Source organism: Sinohyriopsis cumingii, chromosome 14 (genome assembly GCF_028554795.1).
Source record: "Sinohyriopsis cumingii isolate HCF-2022 chromosome 14, ASM2855479v2, whole genome shotgun sequence".
Lineage (NCBI taxonomy): Eukaryota > Metazoa > Mollusca > Bivalvia > Unionida > Unionidae > Sinohyriopsis > Sinohyriopsis cumingii.
In genome coordinates this window covers 16,791,508-16,810,829 of record NC_142974.1, presented here as the reverse complement: position 1 = coordinate 16,810,829, position 19,322 = coordinate 16,791,508, and the positions used below count along the sequence as shown (strand labels likewise).

Genomic DNA, 19,322 nt, shown 5'->3' with positions numbered 1-19,322 from the left:
TTACTTTTTCTGCACCTTTCTGCTTTCTGGGATCTTGAGGTGCCTGGTGTTGATGTTTAGCCTCAACTGGTTCTTTACTAACCGCAGCAGGCTGTTTCGGCTTTTGTCGTACAATCACACCGATCAACATATGGGGGCGGTTTTCTTCAAACCCTGGTCCATCAAAAGGCTTCAAAACTGAGGGAATCTTACTATGTGAGGCAAGAGGCACAATATAGAAGTCCTTAACAAGTTTGGAAGCATTGCCGACCACACCACATCGGCTGCGACTATTAAGGTATGAGTAAAGATGGATGTAAGCCGTTTTCTCTTCCTGGCTTCCAGGGATAAAACGAATTGCACAAATGTCCTGTAATGTACAAAGAAACTGGATAATAACGACACCTACATACAAAGAGGACATGTACAGGAATTCCTATTGAAAATGCTATATTATGATATCTTCGTCTATTTGCTTGTAGAGTAAAGCTGTCTCTGATAAAAAAAGTTCATTTCTGAGAAGAGTTACTTCCCTTTTTATTAGTTGGGGTCATACAATATGTATCCCCTATTCATTCCCTATTTATCAGAGGCCTCTCAAATAAGCCAACTGTCTTTTAATTTCGGTGACTTTAGCAACTGGTTAATCCATATATTGTTTCTAAAGTGTGAGTATCTGACTCCAATTCCATTGTTTTACAGCCATATGTAAGCTGTCAATTACAAGTGAAATTACTCTTTTGACATTGTACACAAAACAAACTATGATAAATGATTATTTTCAGTAGGTGATGATTTATTTTTTTAGGGCAAATTAAGGTGAGCAGGTTCCAGTAATATTGTGAAACATAAATTTGGGAGAGAACAACATATATGGTTATTTAATAATTTTGCTGAATAGTGCACATAAGGCAGTTTTGATAAAGTAATAATAATAATAACAATAATAATAATAATAATGTTATTTGTTGCATTTGTGTGTGTGTGAGTGATTTGGATTTTTAATGTAGCTTTAACAATTTTACAGTCATATCGCTGTCTGCAGTGTGGCAGTTTATAGTGACGTCTAGCACTGGGGTATCATGCTGCTGACATGCAGCACGATGTCTCACCCAGTCACATTATCCTGACACCAGGCCGACCAGTCCTAACACTAACCTCTTAATGCTGCGCGCCAAGCGAGGCAGATGTTAATACCATTTTTTGTAAGTCTTTGGTATGACTTGGCCAGGGATCGAACCCACATCCTGTATCCAAGGCAGACGCTCTACCCACTAGGCTACCAGAGCGGTATGTTTTTTGTTGCATGGTATTTGTTCAAAAACCAATTTGGACAGGTGAAACTATGTGCAAATGCCACCTGTGCACAAGCACAAGTTTAGCCTTCTCCCACTGGTGGCTACTATTGACAGGTTTGACTGTGCATGCACGCGCACACACACACACACACACACTTTTCAGTATTATAAATACTGCTGCAATTAAAACAAATGAGTTATAGTTTGCCATGGCCAACGGTGTGTGTGTGTGTGTGTGCGTGTGTGTGTACTAATTATCAGCTTAGTTCATATTTCATTGCAATCTAAATTCCTGGTCTAGCTTGCCAATGAGAATTGGTACCCCAGGAATTTAAAGCGATTCACTTCACTGCATATGAAGGATGGTGTACCATGTCACAATGTATTGACATGGAGTCACAAAATAATAATTGCAAAGTCTTCCAAAGTTTCTTTTTATATGGAACCTATCTACTTGTATCATGCAATCATTATACACCGATTCTGAAAAAAAAAGTTAAAATTTACAAGCACGCTGTATTTTGTCAAGTAAAAGCAAACAATTTTATGTGTATGTGTAGTACACTGCACTTCAATATGGCCCTTTGGGGTAATGAAAAGCTTTCTACTGTGAGTAACTGTTTTGTCCGTTTATTTTCCTGTAGAGACAAGTTTCCCTGTATATCGCTATCAGAGTTACCAAATGAACAAAAAACACTGGGTAGAATATTTTCCATGTTATCTGCATGTTAAATATTTCCTTAATTAAAACTATTTATTTACTTAGTAGCCGATGAAAATTTCACAAATTATCATACATGTGAAGTATTTATCTTGTAAGTAATTTGATCGAAAACTACTAATAATAAACCAAAATATCTGAGACTTTAACTGATGTTCATACTGTGGTGGATTCATTAAAGCCTGAAAACCAATTACACAATGCATCATTTTTGTTCAGATAGTGCAAACAAGTAGCACAAAAAGTATATTTGTGCACAACACTAATGTGCTAAAACGTTTATTCTGCTGGTAAGCTGAAACGTAAGATTTGCAAAGTATTCGTGAAGTCCAATACTGTGAGGTGCAGTATCTTTAGTTTCTCTTTTTCTCTGAAATTCTGGTACACAATGTATGAACAAAAAAAGTTTAGGATATTTAGTCAGATGTGGGACAAAACTCTGTCCTGGCTGAGAAATATTCCCCCTAACCATTATACTTCCCTTAGAACTGACTTAAGGTAGAGCAGGAGTCATGGAATACAAACCTTTGATCCTGTTTGTTTTATTTTGCTTAGATAATCCCACACTTGTTCAGGGTTGATGCGACCACAAACATGAATTGTGTCAGGCAGATCCTGCAACAAAAATAAATTACAGATTACTATATACATACACATCTGTTTCATGCACCCTCCATAAAAAAAAACAAGTTAACAATAAAGCACTGTGTAGCCCTCTAGCCACTCATTCTCCCTTGACTGAATAATTTTGTGCGAAAAAACTGCTCTCACAGCCTTCTGAAGTTGTAGTTAGTGATTATAATTTATAGGTAAACCGAGTATTTAGACCAGGAGTGTTAAAATCATTTGCTATGGTGGGGCAGATTTTGATATAAATTTACCTCATTTGGACCATGCATATCATGAATTAGATAAGCATACAAGTTTGACACTAACATGAGACTTGGTCTGCAGACTGGACTAATGAGTCAGGCGGGCCATCTAACATCCCTGATTTAGACCATACTGATGAGATGAACTTTCCCAATTCCCTTCTTTTCACTCCAGGCTATTATCCATACAATCTGGACCAGCTTACATTTTATAAAAGATTAGCATCATTTATAAAATATTTCCAGTATATTCAAGGTAGGCTTATTTTTCAATCATGGAATTGATTTCTGGTGTTAATGAGACCTTTGATGCTCATAACAAAAACTATTTTCAAAGCTAAACTATCAATTCAGCAATGATTTGAAAATTAATATATGAAGTTAAATTACTTTTCATAGATGCTCTTCTCTCTCATGTATACGAGAATTTAAAGTACCAGACAGCTTATTTTTATTAGATAGCTTACTTTACAGATCAAAGGTTTCTAGGACTTGGTTTGATTATTTTGGTAGCAGCATCACTTTTTGTGGCCACCTTAATTTAAAATTTTATTAAGTTATGCTATAAAACATAGCGGTTTACCAGCATATACAAATGCTGGTGTCAAGTATGATAAACCTACAAGCTTATGATATACATACCAAGTGATCAGTGGGTCCAGTTATCCTGTAGGCTGTAGTAACAAACTTCGACACCTCCTGCATAAAGATGAAACCTTTCCACAGCATAGGTCCTGATGGGGTGAAAGTTGCTTTCTTTTCCAGTCCAGACTGGAGTGCTGAGTCTGGGGATCTTAAGATAGACAGAGCACAAAATGTATACATTGTATGCATGGCTAAAGACAGTTTTTATATCATTATAATTTGATTTGTGCAAATGTTGCAAATGTTGTAGGAAGTTAACAGACCAAAGGGTATATGTCAGAAGCATTCAAGAACTAAGAAAAACATGAAAATTTGTCATAATGACCGGAATATCTTAGGGCTGTTCCACTTAAACATGCATGGTACCCAGGGAAGGCAGTTTTTAAAATATATATGACAGGGTACTTTAATTTCACAGAGTTCATATTAAAATGATAAGAAATTTTAATTGCATCTATGGGTGAGTGCCTCACTTTAAAAGTGTCTTCCCTGGGTCTCATGTACTTTTTAATGACCTTAATGAGGTCATCTACATCTGCATTACAAATATGCCGATTTGTCTACCCTGTGTGGTTTTGCTAAGGATAGTTGATCTTGTTTGTCAAATAATTCTCTGGTCAAATACTTTTTAAAATCTATTTTAAAAAATTAAATTGTTCTAATAGCCTGGAAGTCTAATCATATGATCTTAACAGATTTTATCTATCTACCTCACATTGTTTTTGCTTTACTGTGCTATCAAGTGCATTATTCACAAAAAATCTTATGTTCAAAGAGTTTAAAAATATGTATATTAAAAAAATAATGATATATTGTCACAACTTTTTGAACATCTAATTAGGTCATATTCTACATATGAATACAAAAAAAAAACTACAAAATTTCATTTCTCTGCTTCGAGAAGTTTTGGCTTAAACATGCATACAAGGTTTACAGCAAAGTCTCAATTCCAATGAGGTAACAAAAGCATTTAACACTCAAAACATTCAGTAATGGTATGAAATCTAATTAGGTCATGTACTTATGAACATGACATCGCATGAAACATACTGCTCTATGTTAAATATTTTGTGATAAACCAATTTGGAACAGATGGATGGACATGTAGACAGACAGCAGCAAAGCAATATGCCCCCTTCTACTTTTAGAATGGCATCAAATGGTTTGAATATTCATTTGCTACCAGATCTGAGGTACCAACTTAAAAGGTAAAAAAAGGATATGACAGTCATGTATTGGAGGATTTATGGATATTATTAGTTTTACCAAAGGAAACTGAATTTTAGCAACATACAATTGGAGACTACCATATGTACTGACATGTAAGTCAAGTCCAACTACAATCAACATACCACTGGAAACTACCATATATACTTACATGCAAGTCAAGTTCAACGACAATCAACATACCAATGGAAACTACCATATATACTGACATGTAAGTCAAGTTCAACTACAAGCAACATACCACTGGAAACTACCATATATACTGACATGCAAGTCAAGTTCAACTACAAGCAACATACCACTGGAAACTACCATATATACTGACATGCAAGTCAAGTTCAACTACAATCAACATACCAATGGAAACTACCATATATACTGACATGTAAGTCAAGTCCAACTACAATCAACATACCAATGGAAACTACCATATATACTGACATGTAAGTCAAGTTCAACTATAAGCAACATACCACTGGAAACTACCATATATACTGACATGCAAGTCAAGTTCAACTACAAGCAACATACCACTGGAAACTACCATATATACTGACATGTAAGTCAAGTCCAACTACAAGCAACATACCAATGGAAACTACCATATATACTGACATGCAAGTCAAGTCCAACTACAAGCAACATACCAATGGAAACTACCATATATACTGACATGTAAGTCAAGTTCAACTACAAGCAACATACCAATGGAAACTACCATATATACTGACATGCAAGTCAAGTCCAACTACAAGCAACATAGACCTTAATCTGCCATTATGTCCAATTACACCTAAAACAAACAGACAGATCTGATTGCACATAATGCAACAGCAAATTTTGGGTTTGTAGAGTTTGCAGTTGGAAAGATATATAAGCAAGTTTATAGTAAAAAATATATTATTCTACATCATACTACGAAAGTCTTAATACCTGACAGTAACTTGTCGAGCAGTACTAGAATCAGCCTCTCTTTTGGCTCTCTGTATTGCTTTCATCACTTCCCTAACAACCTCCTCTGGTGGAATCGGCTTTTCTTTGGCTTCCTCTTTCTCCTTTTTCTCCATCTCTGGAGATTTAATTGTAACTTCAGTTTTCTGGACAATCTTGGATGGGGTGGACTCATCGGGGTTTGCCATTTTTCCTGTGCAGATCTTGCAATTCAGATCAAAGAGATGCTGTCGATGCTGATCAGTACTATCAGGGATAAGTTCTGAGAGAAGGTCTGCTTTAGGATCAATCTTCAGTGGCTCCTTCTTTGCCTGTTAATTACAAACACTAAACATATGATAACGGTATTCATATTTAAAATATTTTGTCAACGTCTAGTTGGTTGGATCTCACGAGTAAATTAAGTGATCACAACTGATACTGAACTTTCCTTAATATTTTCTTCTCATCTATAACCATTAGTAGTTTTTGTAAAAAGGACATGTCACAGATCCACCATGAAAAATACTATCAAAAGCATTAGTGGCAAGAAGACATGGAACCCAGTATAAATTTTAAATGTCTTGACAGAAGAAATTATATTTTCAAAATTCATTGCAACTATCAAGATGTATTCATGATAAGCAATTATGGGATTCACACTAATATTTCAATAACTGTGTCATGAAATCAACCAAATGCAATTGTACATCATATCCACTAGACAACCCATTATTTCTTCATTAAATCATTCCTGAATTATATGCAGATGTAACAAGCCAGTTACAATGTCAGAATTTCTGACACTATTGTGATGTGAAGAGTCTCATCTGGCAAAAAATCCCCAAAGACCCACATAATTACATATTTCCATGACAAATTTTCTACGCTGTTATAAATGGAGATATTGTACTAGTTTTTCATTTTAGGATCTCTAAGCAATGAAACTGCTTTAAACCTGTTGCAAAATTCAACTGAACTCCACTCCTGAATTTACACAAATAAAACAACCTTATCAATGTCCTGTCCTCTAAAGTATCCCATTGTTATAAAGATATTATCCAGATAAATCAGTAATAGTGTTCCCTCATTATAAGGTATGGTCATGGATTCAGACACGCTCCCAGGATTTTATGATCATGGGAGATTCCACCCTTGTCAAAAAAGTAAGGGGGAGTAGAACAAAAATGAGGGGAGTAGGAAACAGTCTGGTTCAGTATTTATATAACATTTCAATTTCAATCTCTTTCCTCCTGATTCATTCTGTAAGACCCCTGTTAACATCAAAAGATGTTGCCTCTTTTTGTATAAGCATTAATCTGTTCACTGTTTCTCAACTTAATCTGTTTCTTATCTGTGTAAGAATACAGTTCTGTACTGAGAATCTCCTTTCATGGCTCACGGTTATTGTCTTCTGGATAATTCTGCTCTAAAACAAGATTTTTCACAAACATAGTTTAAATTTCTTGAATTGGCACTCTACTGACTACTATGCCAAATTTAGTTTTCGTAATCTGTATTAGGACTTTAAGTCCATTAATGACATAGTCTACTGTTCCAAGTTATTTTGATCAAATAAATATCTTTCCTTTATAATTTCATTTTTTTTAATTGATATTTATTAGATTTATTCTAATATTTATGCTAGGGCTGTGTGGTTTTGTAGCATATTATCACACAGGACTATTGTAATGTTTATACTAGGGCTGTATGTTTTGTAGCATATTATCACACAGGACTATTGTAATGTTTATACCAGGGCTGTATGTTTTGTAGCATATAATCCCACAGGGCTATTGTAACCTTTAGGCTAGGGCTGTATGGTTTTGGAGCACATAATCCCACTGGGCTATTGTAACCTTTAGGATAGGGCTGTATGGTTGGAGTACATAATCCCACAGGGCTATTGTAACCTTTCGGCTAGGGCTGTATGGTTTTGTAGCATATTATCACACAGGACTATTGTAATGTTTATACTAGGGCTGTATGTTTTGTAGCATATAATCCCACAGGGCTATTGTAACCTTTAGGCTAGGGCTGTATGGTTTTGGAGCACATAATCCCACAGGGTTATTGTAACCTTTAGGCTAGGGCTGTATGGTTGGAGTACATAATCCCACAGGGCTATTGTAACCTTTAGGCTAGGGCTGTATGGTTTTGGAGCACATAATCCCACAGGGCTATTGTAACCTTTAGGATAGGGCTGTATGGTTTAACATCTTCCCAGCTCCTTTAATCTGATATACTTCATAACTTAAAAATAAATTTCCTTCATTACTATGATCAGCCAGTATTTGCTAAACTAAATCTTCATGTAAAAATGAACACTAGAAATTGGCTATTTTGATTCTTTCAGATAGCCCATAGTACAAGCACACATTTGTAACATTTCCTTCATGCATGTTTAAATTTCAACACAATGCTTGTTACAGGGCCCAATGTGCCTATCAAACTTAGTTTACAATCATTCATGTCAAGCTGAAGAAACCACATATGTAAACAATTTTTAAAACGTGTCGCAACAAGTGCTACAATATTTCTACCATTTCTAATAGTACTTTAATGTTGAAAGGCTGAATAAAGTTTCATAATGTGCTGCCACAGATTAAGGCAAGAAATAACTTGGTTTCGCCTTAGAATTATTTTATTTTGGTCATGATCATCTTTTATTGAGCAACTATGTACAAAATTTACCCCAGCATAACATGGTCCATTTAACAAAATAGGCAAGATCACAAATCACCATATATTAAGCAATAGTATTACAGTAATTTTGTACAATGTACCCCAGCATAACATGGTCCCTTTAATAAAATAGGCAAGATCACATATCACCATATATTAAGCAATAGTATTACAGTAATTATTTACGATGTACCCCAGCATAGCATGGTCCCTTTAATAAAGCAGGTATGGTCACATATTTAGGAACAGTTTCATTATAATATATCCTAGTATAAGGAAAACTGATTTGTAATAGGGTGCATTTTTATTGGTCATGTGGTCAATGTCATAGAGAGAGAGAACTATAAAATAAAGTTTTAAACTTGCTTTAAGGTAGAGAGCATGAGCCATTTTAAATAATTTTCTTAGAAAATAAGAACATATTGACAAAATGCCATTGTGGTAGCAACACTGCATTATTAGCTTCCCCATGTTTACAAGTCTAACGAGGATTTCATGACCCCTAAATGACTGATCTACTTTAAACAAGCCAATTTGTGTTTGATGAAGTCATTAAATAACTGGATCTATTTATCAATGTTTCTGAAAAGCAATTAAGTCAGAGTAGTTCATAACTAAATTTAAATAAATGACCATAAACATTTGTTTTGTAACTGACTGAATTGGGAGCCAAAACTGCAGCTGCTTGTTGTCAACTTTAAGTTGTTGTAAACAATCATATTAAAGAAAGGGGCAATTTATGAGGACATGCATTATTAAACTGCCATTTTGCATAACATCGAAAAATTAACGATGTTTTACAAATGATATTTAAAACCATCAGACATCAGTCAGAGAACATTTCATGGATTAGATGCTCATAAAGTCTGAGAATACATGTGAACCATGCTGGCATTCCAATCAGGTTGCAAATGAGGTGTGCTAAAGTTTTAATTTGACCCTCACTTTTGATACCAAAGGTCACATTTTTTCTCAATCTGACCCCCAGTTCTGACAACAATGGGAATTTTGAATCCCAATCTTGCATCCTTGGGGATTCACCGACTAATACCATACCACTTGATCTCTTGGAGCAAACAAATTAGGTATAGAAAATGAAAAAATACTGCACTGTAAATTTACGTCTACCGATCACTTCACAAACTAAATTTACACCAAATGCTATATACCTGTAACAAGTTTCTCCACATATAATTGCATGCAACTGTGAACAGCATGGACCTGGCTGCATAATACATCTGGAGATTTACATCAATGCAATTTATTCTATGTGTAATTTTGAGGGAACAGTGTAGACCATGATCTAGTGGTGCATTAGATAAGTCATTCACAATTGGATGTATATTACAGATCACTACAGTGATCAACATATCTCACCTCCACTAAGGAACTAAGATCCTGCTCTTCTTCCACCTCTACCTCTCCTTTGTGTGTTTTCTTTACGACATGGGTTGCCTCCTTTGAATGTTCTGTCTCTGTCTTTTCTATCATTTGGAGGGTCTGAAATTACGCATTAATAAATTAGCCAGTGCAAGTGCCATATCATATGAAATCTATGAAATCATTTAAGTACATATATACGAACTGCTCCCATGTTTTAGCAAATTTGTCAAACCTGCAAGAGATGTGGACCCCATGTTTTCTTATAAAATAACACCCTCAAATTAGGACCTTATCTGCTGAATATGAATATAATCGTGGTCATATGTGGAAAATGAAACCTCGATATATCGGTCGTTTTATCATCAAAAACAGTGATTAGTGCCTGAAAATTGTATTCAAAATCATCACATTTATAACTTTAATTATATATTTTACAACATTTTTCTAAAGCAAAATTCTCAGTACACTGTAAATAACAATATACCATGAATTATCAATCAATTAAAATGCCCAATAGCAGCAATGCTTTAAGATACAAATACCAATTAACAGGTCCTGACTAGTGAAATTCATGTTTCAGTTGTATCTTTCAATTCAGTTTCTGTTGAAACATATCAAATGGGATGTGCCTTTTTGTATTCAATTATGAGAAGTATTAAGTGTCACTGCAATGCATACCAGCATTTCTGTCAGAAACTAATTAAGTACCAACTGTGGTTTAATCTATGACTTGCAAAAGTGCTTACTGCATTGTTACCAACAAATAAAGGATGCCTTGCATTGCATTATCACACTAAATAGTCTGCAGTCTTTGCTTTTGGACTCCATTGTGTGCAAGTTATCATAGAGGAGGTGTGTACATACATATATAAGTATGCATGTATATATCTAGATATCTCTCTTTATATATATATATATATATATATATATATATATATATATATATATATATATATATATATATATATATATATATATTAGTTTTGGGTCCTTTGAATCTGATTTGTATAAGTTCATAACATGTTGAACATAATTCATTGGTCAGTGTATACTGTCTGATGCATGTGATGAGACATCAAAGAAAGGTAGTATGTATCATCATTGCAACTGACCTTATCTGAAATTCTACAGTACATCAGAATAATAAACTGGAAGACAAACTCATGTACTCACATCAACTTGATGGGCAAATAAACAGTGATTTAAAACATACAGGACTCAACAAAAATGTTTGTCTGGCTGCTGGTTCTGTGATAGAACTTGTACTTGTCCTGCATCAGTTTTACTCTTCCTACACAGTACATCACAGATAATATGTTTAAAATGCACTTGTCCATCTTGCACTTCCTCAACCAATGTTAATAAATGTAACTGTAGAAGTAAAATCTGTGGGCCCCACCATATGATAAATCTGTTGGTTGTTCACTTTTATTATTATGAAAATGTACAGCAAGCATTCAATGAAGAAATGTTAAACTATTTTCTTTTTACAAGAAAAAACAATTGCAAAAACAGTCATTCTGATACTGATATTGCTCTGAGAGAGAGAGAGGAGATTTGGTACATACCTTAAAAAATTTTTTTTTTTAAAGGTTAGCCATATTCCACAACAAAGGTCTCTAAAGAGGACTTGTGCTCTACTGGCCAAAAAGAATTTCTAGGAATTCAAGATAACATTTCTTCCTTCTAACATCTGAGTGTTGCAAGAATCTCTGATATTCTTCAATGATTACATGATTTTCAAATTAGCTGCCGTGGTGATGATATTGGATGTAAGATTATCATCATTTTCGTTTAGAACCACATAGACATTATTTGTAGTCTTTTGGTCAAAACTCGATGACAATATAACCATTCAGTCAGTAAATGCAAAATGATTTTCAAGTTGGACTGCGTGGCAGCCATACTGGATGTACAATTGGCACCATTTTCATTTAGGACCAACAAAATATAAAGAAGTTACAACGCCATGTTGATATGGCCAACCGTTTAGGAGGTCAACTGATAATAATATTAAGATGACCACACGGAAGTTTTCCAATGAATAAACATTTTTTCCTACTTCAAACTGACTTGGTCACAAAGGAATTTCTTTCAAAGACACGATGTGAATATATCTAGCAAGAATTGGTAAATATGATCATAAATGCAAGTACTTATACTTGCATTAGTAAATCATAAACTTTAGGTCACAGTTAGCTTCTTTGGGTTTAGGGGCGTTGTTGTTGTAGGGTTTAACACCATTTTTCAGCATGCAGACAAAGGTGAGATGGCAGTGACCCTTAACGGAGAGCGCTTTAGACCACTCGGCCACTCAGGACCCCTTAGGGGCATTGTAGTAGTAGAGATGTATCCAATTATAAACTTTCATGACTGGACCATTCACAGCACCCAAGAATGAAATAAAGGCCATGGACACTTTGTTTTGGCAAAACGGATATGGAATTTATCAAAATGCATCCACTCACCGAAACTGATTTCTTTATTCCAGGTTGGACAGCAATCACATAGCATATAAAAACTTCTGCAGTCATGAGTAAAATGCAAAAAACTAAAGCAAATAAAAAGATGAAATACAGGTCACAATAAGCCTTATTTGTTGAAAAAGTGTGGTAGTAAGAGAAGTGCAGACCATCATACAAAATTTTACAATTATATCACGAACAATCGTGAGAAATGAAAAAATTGTAGAGACTGACTTGCTACTGAAATGAGGGAGTACTGCTCATAACAACCCCCCTCACCTAGTTTTATGATTTTAAAGAACAGTCTGCAAAAAGCCTGCCAAAAATCTGTGTAGCCATAAGCTATATGCAACAACTTAACATAGGTCAGTAAAATGAAAAATACATCTCACAGTGGCTTTTTATTTTTGGTATGGGACTGGTACGAAGAGATCTATAAATTACCTAGTGTAAGGGTGGTGTACTAACAGGGATGCATACAATCACCCATTTTGATTTTCTGACATAAATAATGCCAGAGATAAAAACCATAAAAGTAAAGCATAAAATGGGTCACAGAGACTTGCTTTTGCAGTACTTAACATGATACATTCCCTCACCAAGTTTCATGAATCTGGTATAGCAGTAGGTATATTTTCTGGTGCTAAAAACATGAAATTTTCTTCAGTATTGCAAGTGCGTGCAAGTCCTCCACAAAGTCTGGTCCAATTATATTATGCAAAACTGATGTTACTGTTTGGAGATCATGCTTATTCATTGAATCAATGTGACCTTGACATTCAACTCATTAATAGGTTTCTTTATCGCAACTGTAAACCATATAACCAGGTTTGGTAGCTACAGATGGTAGAGCAACTGAGATATTGTGTGTAACTAGTTTTCTTCCCTGAATCAGAGTAACCTGTACCTTTGAACCCCAGAATCGATATGGTTCCCACTTGCAATCTGTGCAAACTATCCACAAAATTTGGTAACTGTAGATGGTGGAAAGCTTGTTACTGTGCAGAAATCATAATTCTTCTTTCTGTCACAATGACCTTGACCTTTGAGGTTCTGAACCCCAAACAGGTTCTTCCTTCCTCAAAGTGCAAGACATCCACAAAATTTGGTATCGTTTGATGATGGACAACTCAAGGTATTGTTTTGGAAATGAAACTGAAAACCGACAGGTGATGGACAGACATACCATAATGCACTCAGCCTTAAGGAAGTTTATAAAAAATTAATAAAAGTTCAAAAACATAAAGCCTTCCCCTCACATGCTTTGCTTCCTGTGCCCTCCACTTGGCCAGTTCTTGCGATGCAAGCTCCTCTGGGGACATTCTCACCAGTTTGTATGGCTTAAGCCTGCGACTCAGAATCTTTCTAAACAGTCCCTGAAATTAATATAGTAAATTAAGAAGCTGAAACCCAGGACCACAAACATTCATTATATTAAATCCATGCAAGCTCATTAGTTGTCCCAAGTATTCAGTGTTGCTCAATAAATGTGGGCTTGTTAAGTTTCCCACTTTTTTTGTCCATTGTCTCTGTTGGTGCTAGCAGTGGCAAAAGATGATTTTTGAGATTATATATATATAATTCTCATATCTCATAAACAAAGTCCCCCACTGATAAAGGGATTCCTTTCATAAGGGCACTTTCCAGGTGATGGAGGGGTGGCTGTATTAGGAGACCACTGAACCATTGAAAATAAAAGATGGATGATTCAATTTAAGTAAGAGATTAAGTGGATTCTATGAGGTACATCTTTATAGCATGACAGCAACAGTGAAATCTAGAACATATGGGTATAATCATAATCACCTAGTGGGTAGAATGGGGACTCAACCTGTAAGAATTGTTTCCCTTTCTCTATATAAGGTGGCAGGGTCCAGTTTCGTAAATTGGCCACTGGCAAATTTCTTAACTTAAGGCTATGGTGCGACTTTTTCAGCTATTATTGTTTAGTATTTATAGATATGGATATATTTGTGAACTAGGTGTTTTGGGCTTGTGTTGTTCTTGAAATTGATGTCAGGCATGTACACCTTCCATAGTTGCTCTGCAGTATGTTGATAGTGAAATGCCAATAGTTGGCTAGGAAGAAGAGCTAGCCTCCCATAGCAGTAGACACGAGGGTTCAAGGCAACTAGAGTATCTCAAAAACGGCTTGGATGACAACTATTCTGAATTGCATCAAACTATTTAGTAGACAATGTTTTTCAAAATTTTCATCCAGGGAAAGGGCTTGCATTTGCACTGTGAGCACCACATGCTGTCAAAAATGGCATTTGGATGTTAAAAATGCAGGTATAAAATAGGGGTTGGGGTGCATAAACCTCTTCTGCTGTGAACTGCCATTGACTTCTCTAGTCAAGTGAATACTATTCTTATGCTTTGTTTTAATATAGGTATCCAAAAATATGGACCTTTTTGACCTCACTTGTGTATTTGATTTTTTATGATTTTTTATACTAGGTCGCTGATTGCGGCATTAAATTTGTACATAAAAACTGGACCCTGCCCCCTTAAGGAAAATTGATAATCTTTTGATGGTGCAGTCAGCCACATCTATTATACTTTTTTGTTTCTTTATGTTTATTTAAATAATTTGTATGCATTAACTTTATTATATCTCCTTCCTTTTTCCATATATCACTTAGTGCTGTATGTAATGCTCTTTGGAGAGGGAGGTAACTGTGTTTTGTGCCTCCATGTGAGAACTGTTTACATCATGACAACGTAGAATATTTTGGACTTAACTTACTAAATATGGGAACAGAATGGCAACCATAATGTATTGTCTTGCACTTTCTGTAGCTGTCAAGGTTTTGCACCCCTATTTTTATGAATAATATTCACATTTCAATACAGACACACCTAAACAGTTGCATAGCATGTCAACATGTATTCTTTAAAGTAATTTAACTCCACAGGAGCAGACAGAATTCAAAGGAATCATACCTAAACATACTGTTGTGAATATTGAATGTCACCAGTGGAACGGTCTTAGAAATAATGATGCATATGGCATATTACTTGCTATATTCTGGTGAAAAGAATGAAAGTTTTAGCACACCAACATAGTTTCTACCTTCATGACCCCACTCTGAAGTTGACATAAGAGATTCATATCTCACACTTGGGTGATAATAGAAAATGTTTCAGTGTTATGTATATATCTTGAAATTTCTAGGTTCAGTTAACAAAGGGGGAAAAGCTTAAAATTAAGTAGCAGCTTCATGCATTTGACAATACACATACAGTTTCTCCTCTGAAAGTCTTATGTTTTCACTGAATGTTAAAAGTACATCAATATCACTGGTTTCTTTTCTTTTTGCAGGTCTCAGTTTGCATGGTAGGAGATTAGGATTAATCGGTTAGTCATGCTGAAAGAAACAATAGCTTCAATCTCATCCAGATACTCATTCTGATCTAAGTGCACAAGAGAGTGACTTTGACGGACAGATTTAGCTTCTGCAGGAGTTGTTTTATGGTACGTGCTTATCAAAAGCCAAGCCGGTGAAATGATTTATACCTTGAACTGGATTTTCCACTATAAATATTTGTTCTATACCGTATCTTATTATTTACTATGATTTTGTAAACTCCAGAAAACATTAAAGTCAGTTGTAAGTAAATTGGTGTCTGAGAAGAAATTTTCTCTGTTAAATTGTATTGAGTAATTTGTATATGTATGGTCAATTTCATTGGCTATGTATGAATGAATTTATTTGATATGTCACTTTGCAAGTTTTAGGGTCCCACACATCAGTATATCAATATTCCAGCACTGTCTAATGTTAATTGATTAAACTTTGACTTCTCCAGACTAGCTAGACTTGTCTTTCAATTCCCCCCCCCTCCACAACACACACTGACACAACACTGATGCTGCTATTAGCATCTCCAGAATGATAATGAAAAGTTAGGAACCACTTCTTCTAAGAGTACTTCTAAAGCACATGATTTACTTAAATGTATGATTTCTTTAAGTTTGCTAGAAGAGTTTATAGAAACTTTTCACTTCTGTCACTGCCACCTAACATAGCATTTCTGTCATTCCCTCCTAAAAGTTATAACTTCCAGATCTCTTCTTGACATTCATGAAACATTGTAAAGGAATTTTGATTTTGTACTGATGCTATGGTGGTAAACAAAGACCAAAAGCATTGTAGGTTGCAAACAATTTGAAATCTTTCAAGAAATGCAGTCAGTCATAATTCACAATGTAAATAATGCAGTGCTTTTTGCCGCAAACAGGTAACTTTTTCAAAAGCATAATACCATATTTAGTTTTCTGCACAAAAAGTTTTCCTTTATACCATTGTACTAGATCATGTCTAAATATGTGGTATGTACACAACTTTTGACATAAACCATTTTCAGCCAAATTCTTAAGGTGGCAGGGTCCAGTTTCGTAAATTGGCCCCTGGCAAATTTCTTAACTTAAGGCTATGGTGCGACTTTTTCAGCTATTATTGTTTAGTATTTATAGATATGGATATATTTGTGAACTAGGTGTTTTGGGCTTGTGTTGTTCTTGAAATTGACGTCAGGCATGTACACCTTCCATAGTTGCTCTGCAGTATGTTGATAGTGAAATGCCAATAGTTGGCTAGGAAGAAGAGTTAGCCTCCCATAGCAGTAGACACGAGGGTTCAAGGCAACTAGAGTATCTCAAAAACGGCTTGGATGACAACTATTCTGAATTGCATCAAACTATTTAGTAGACAATGTTTTTCAAAATTTTCATCCAGGGAAAGGGCTTGCGTTTGCTCTGTGAGCACCACATGCTGTCAAAAATGGCATTTGGATGTTAAAAATGCAGGTATAAAATAGGGGTTGGGGTGCATAAACCTCTTCTGCTGTGAACTGCCATTGACTTCTCTGGTCAAGTGAATACTATTCTTATGCTTTGTTTTAATATAGGTATCTAAAAATATGGACCTTTTTGACCTCACTTGTGTATTTGATTTTTTATGATTTTTTATACTAGGTCGCTGATTGTGGCATTAAATTTGTACATAAAAACTGGACCCTGCCCCCTAATGTATAAAGACAGAAAGACAACTAGATTTCAAGGCAGCGGAGAAAGTTATCCTAATGTAATGTATTCAGGTAATGTATGTTGCGGAAAAATGCATTGGCATACCAGGCTTCATAAGTGTGGTACAATATATGGTCCAAGATATCAATGGTATAATGAAGAAACTGCAGAAGATACACAAAAAAGTTACAAAAACATGCAGGTAGGTTGCACTGACTTGTATTCAGCATGGATGAGATACTATTGTTGAGATGTATATACATACCAATCTTCGTCAGGGTGGGTAAAATATGATCATGGATAATGATAGTGTGAAAACAAACAGCAAAAAATACATAATACACTAAGGCAAGCAGTAATCAATTTTTGGGATTGCAGTGTTATTCATTTTCATAAGTGTAAGTGACATAGGGTTTGAAGGCCTAATAAATAAATGAATAATGAACAAACAAGACACTATATTCCTTCCCCAACTTAGTTGATTAGGGGATAACAGCAGATTTTTGTAAAATATCAGAAAATGACAATACTTACAAAATTCTTTGGGTCCTTAATGTTAAAGATGAGGCTGCGATATTTGGCCTTGTACTTGTGTCCCGTATCCCTGAAGTATTTGAATAGTTCCTCTTCTATTGCAAGAGCTATTCCCTTGATCTCACTGCTGGATAACATGACATCATCAGCACCCTCTGACCTGTAGATGGAAATAAGAGATAAGAATGCATCAGAGGACCAAATCCTGTACTTTTCAAAAATTAAGTTCCAACAGTGTCTGTTCTACATTGTATAAAATAAAAAGACCTTTTTATTTCCTTTACCTTTAGAACATTTAAAGAGAGCTATTTTATTGCACTGCTTTCAAATGAATATGAATGGTACACTAGTAATATTGTCTTTTTATCACTATTTTATTGCACTGCTTTCAACTGAATTTGAATGGTACACCTGTAATATTATTTTTTTATCACTATTTTATTGCACTGCTTTCAACTGAATTTGAATGGTACACCTGTAATATTGTTTTTTTTATCACTATTTTATTGCACTGCTTTCAAATGAATCTGAATGGTACACCTGTAATATTGTCTTTTTATCACTATTTTATTGCACTGCTTTCAACTGAATTTGAATGGTACACCTGTAATATTGTTTTTTTATCACTATTTTATTGCACTGCTTTCAAATGAATTTGAATGGTACACCTGTAATATTGTTTTTTTATCACTATTTTATTGCACTGCTTTCAACTGAATTTGAATGGTACACCTGTAATATTGTTTTTTTATCACTATTTTATTGCACTGCTTTCAAATGAATCTGAATGGTACACTAGTAATATTGTCTTTTTATCACTATTTTATTGCACTGCTTTCAACTGAATTTGAATGGTACACCTGTAATAGTTTTTTATCACTATTTTATTGCACTGCTTTCAACTGAATTTGAATGGTACACTAGTAATAGTCTTTTTATCACAACTGTGCTGCACTGCTTTCAACTGAATTTGAATGGTACACTAGTAACAGTATTTTAATCACAACTGTCTTGCACTGCTTTCAACTTAATTTGAATGGTACACTAGTAATAGTCTTTTTATCACAACTGTGCTGCACTGCTTTCAACTGAATTTGAATGGTACACTAGTAATAGACTTTTTATCACAACTGTGCTGCACTGCTTTCAACTGAATTTGAATGGTACACTAGTAATAGTCTTTTTATCACAACTGTGTTGCACTGCTTTCAACTGAATCTAAATGGTACACTAGTAATATTGTCTTTTTATCACAATTGTATTGCACTGCTTTCAACTGAATTTGAATGGTACACTAGTAATATTGTCTTTTTATCACACGACATGCACCTTTGGCAGTGTCATTAAGTCATATCATATCTGCCACACCACTGTCACATAACACTTAACGAAGTCATATACCAATGACAATGGGTAATGAAAGATTTCTTAGCGTCATGTAATAAAAAGGATCTTACACTTGTATACAAGCTAAATTAAATTTATAAACCTAATTGAAAGTATAATATGTTCCTTGCTGCAAGTATCTTGTTGCATATACAGCTCTCCCAT

At 34.9% G+C, this 19,322-nt stretch overlaps 1 protein-coding gene across 5 annotated transcripts in view; it reads right to left on the bottom strand.

Annotated features, from left to right (window-relative positions):
• LOC149783327 (uncharacterized) overlaps positions 1-19,322 on the bottom strand; it is an 88,074-nt gene that overhangs the window by 10,509 nt on the left and 58,243 nt on the right. For all 5 annotated transcript variants that reach the window (XM_089931548.1, XM_089931550.1, XM_089931552.1 and 2 more), the window contains 7 exons: positions 17,772-17,931; positions 13,465-13,581; positions 9,735-9,857; positions 5,676-6,004; positions 3,513-3,663; positions 2,524-2,613; positions 5-349 (listed from right to left, as the gene is read on the bottom strand). In XM_089931548.1, the coding sequence (XP_089787674.1) occupies positions 5-349; positions 2,524-2,613; positions 3,513-3,663; positions 5,676-6,004; positions 9,735-9,857; positions 13,465-13,581; positions 17,772-17,931 (1,315 nt within the window). The remainder of the gene's footprint in view (positions 1-4; positions 350-2,523; positions 2,614-3,512; positions 3,664-5,675; positions 6,005-9,734; positions 9,858-13,464; positions 13,582-17,771; positions 17,932-19,322) is intronic.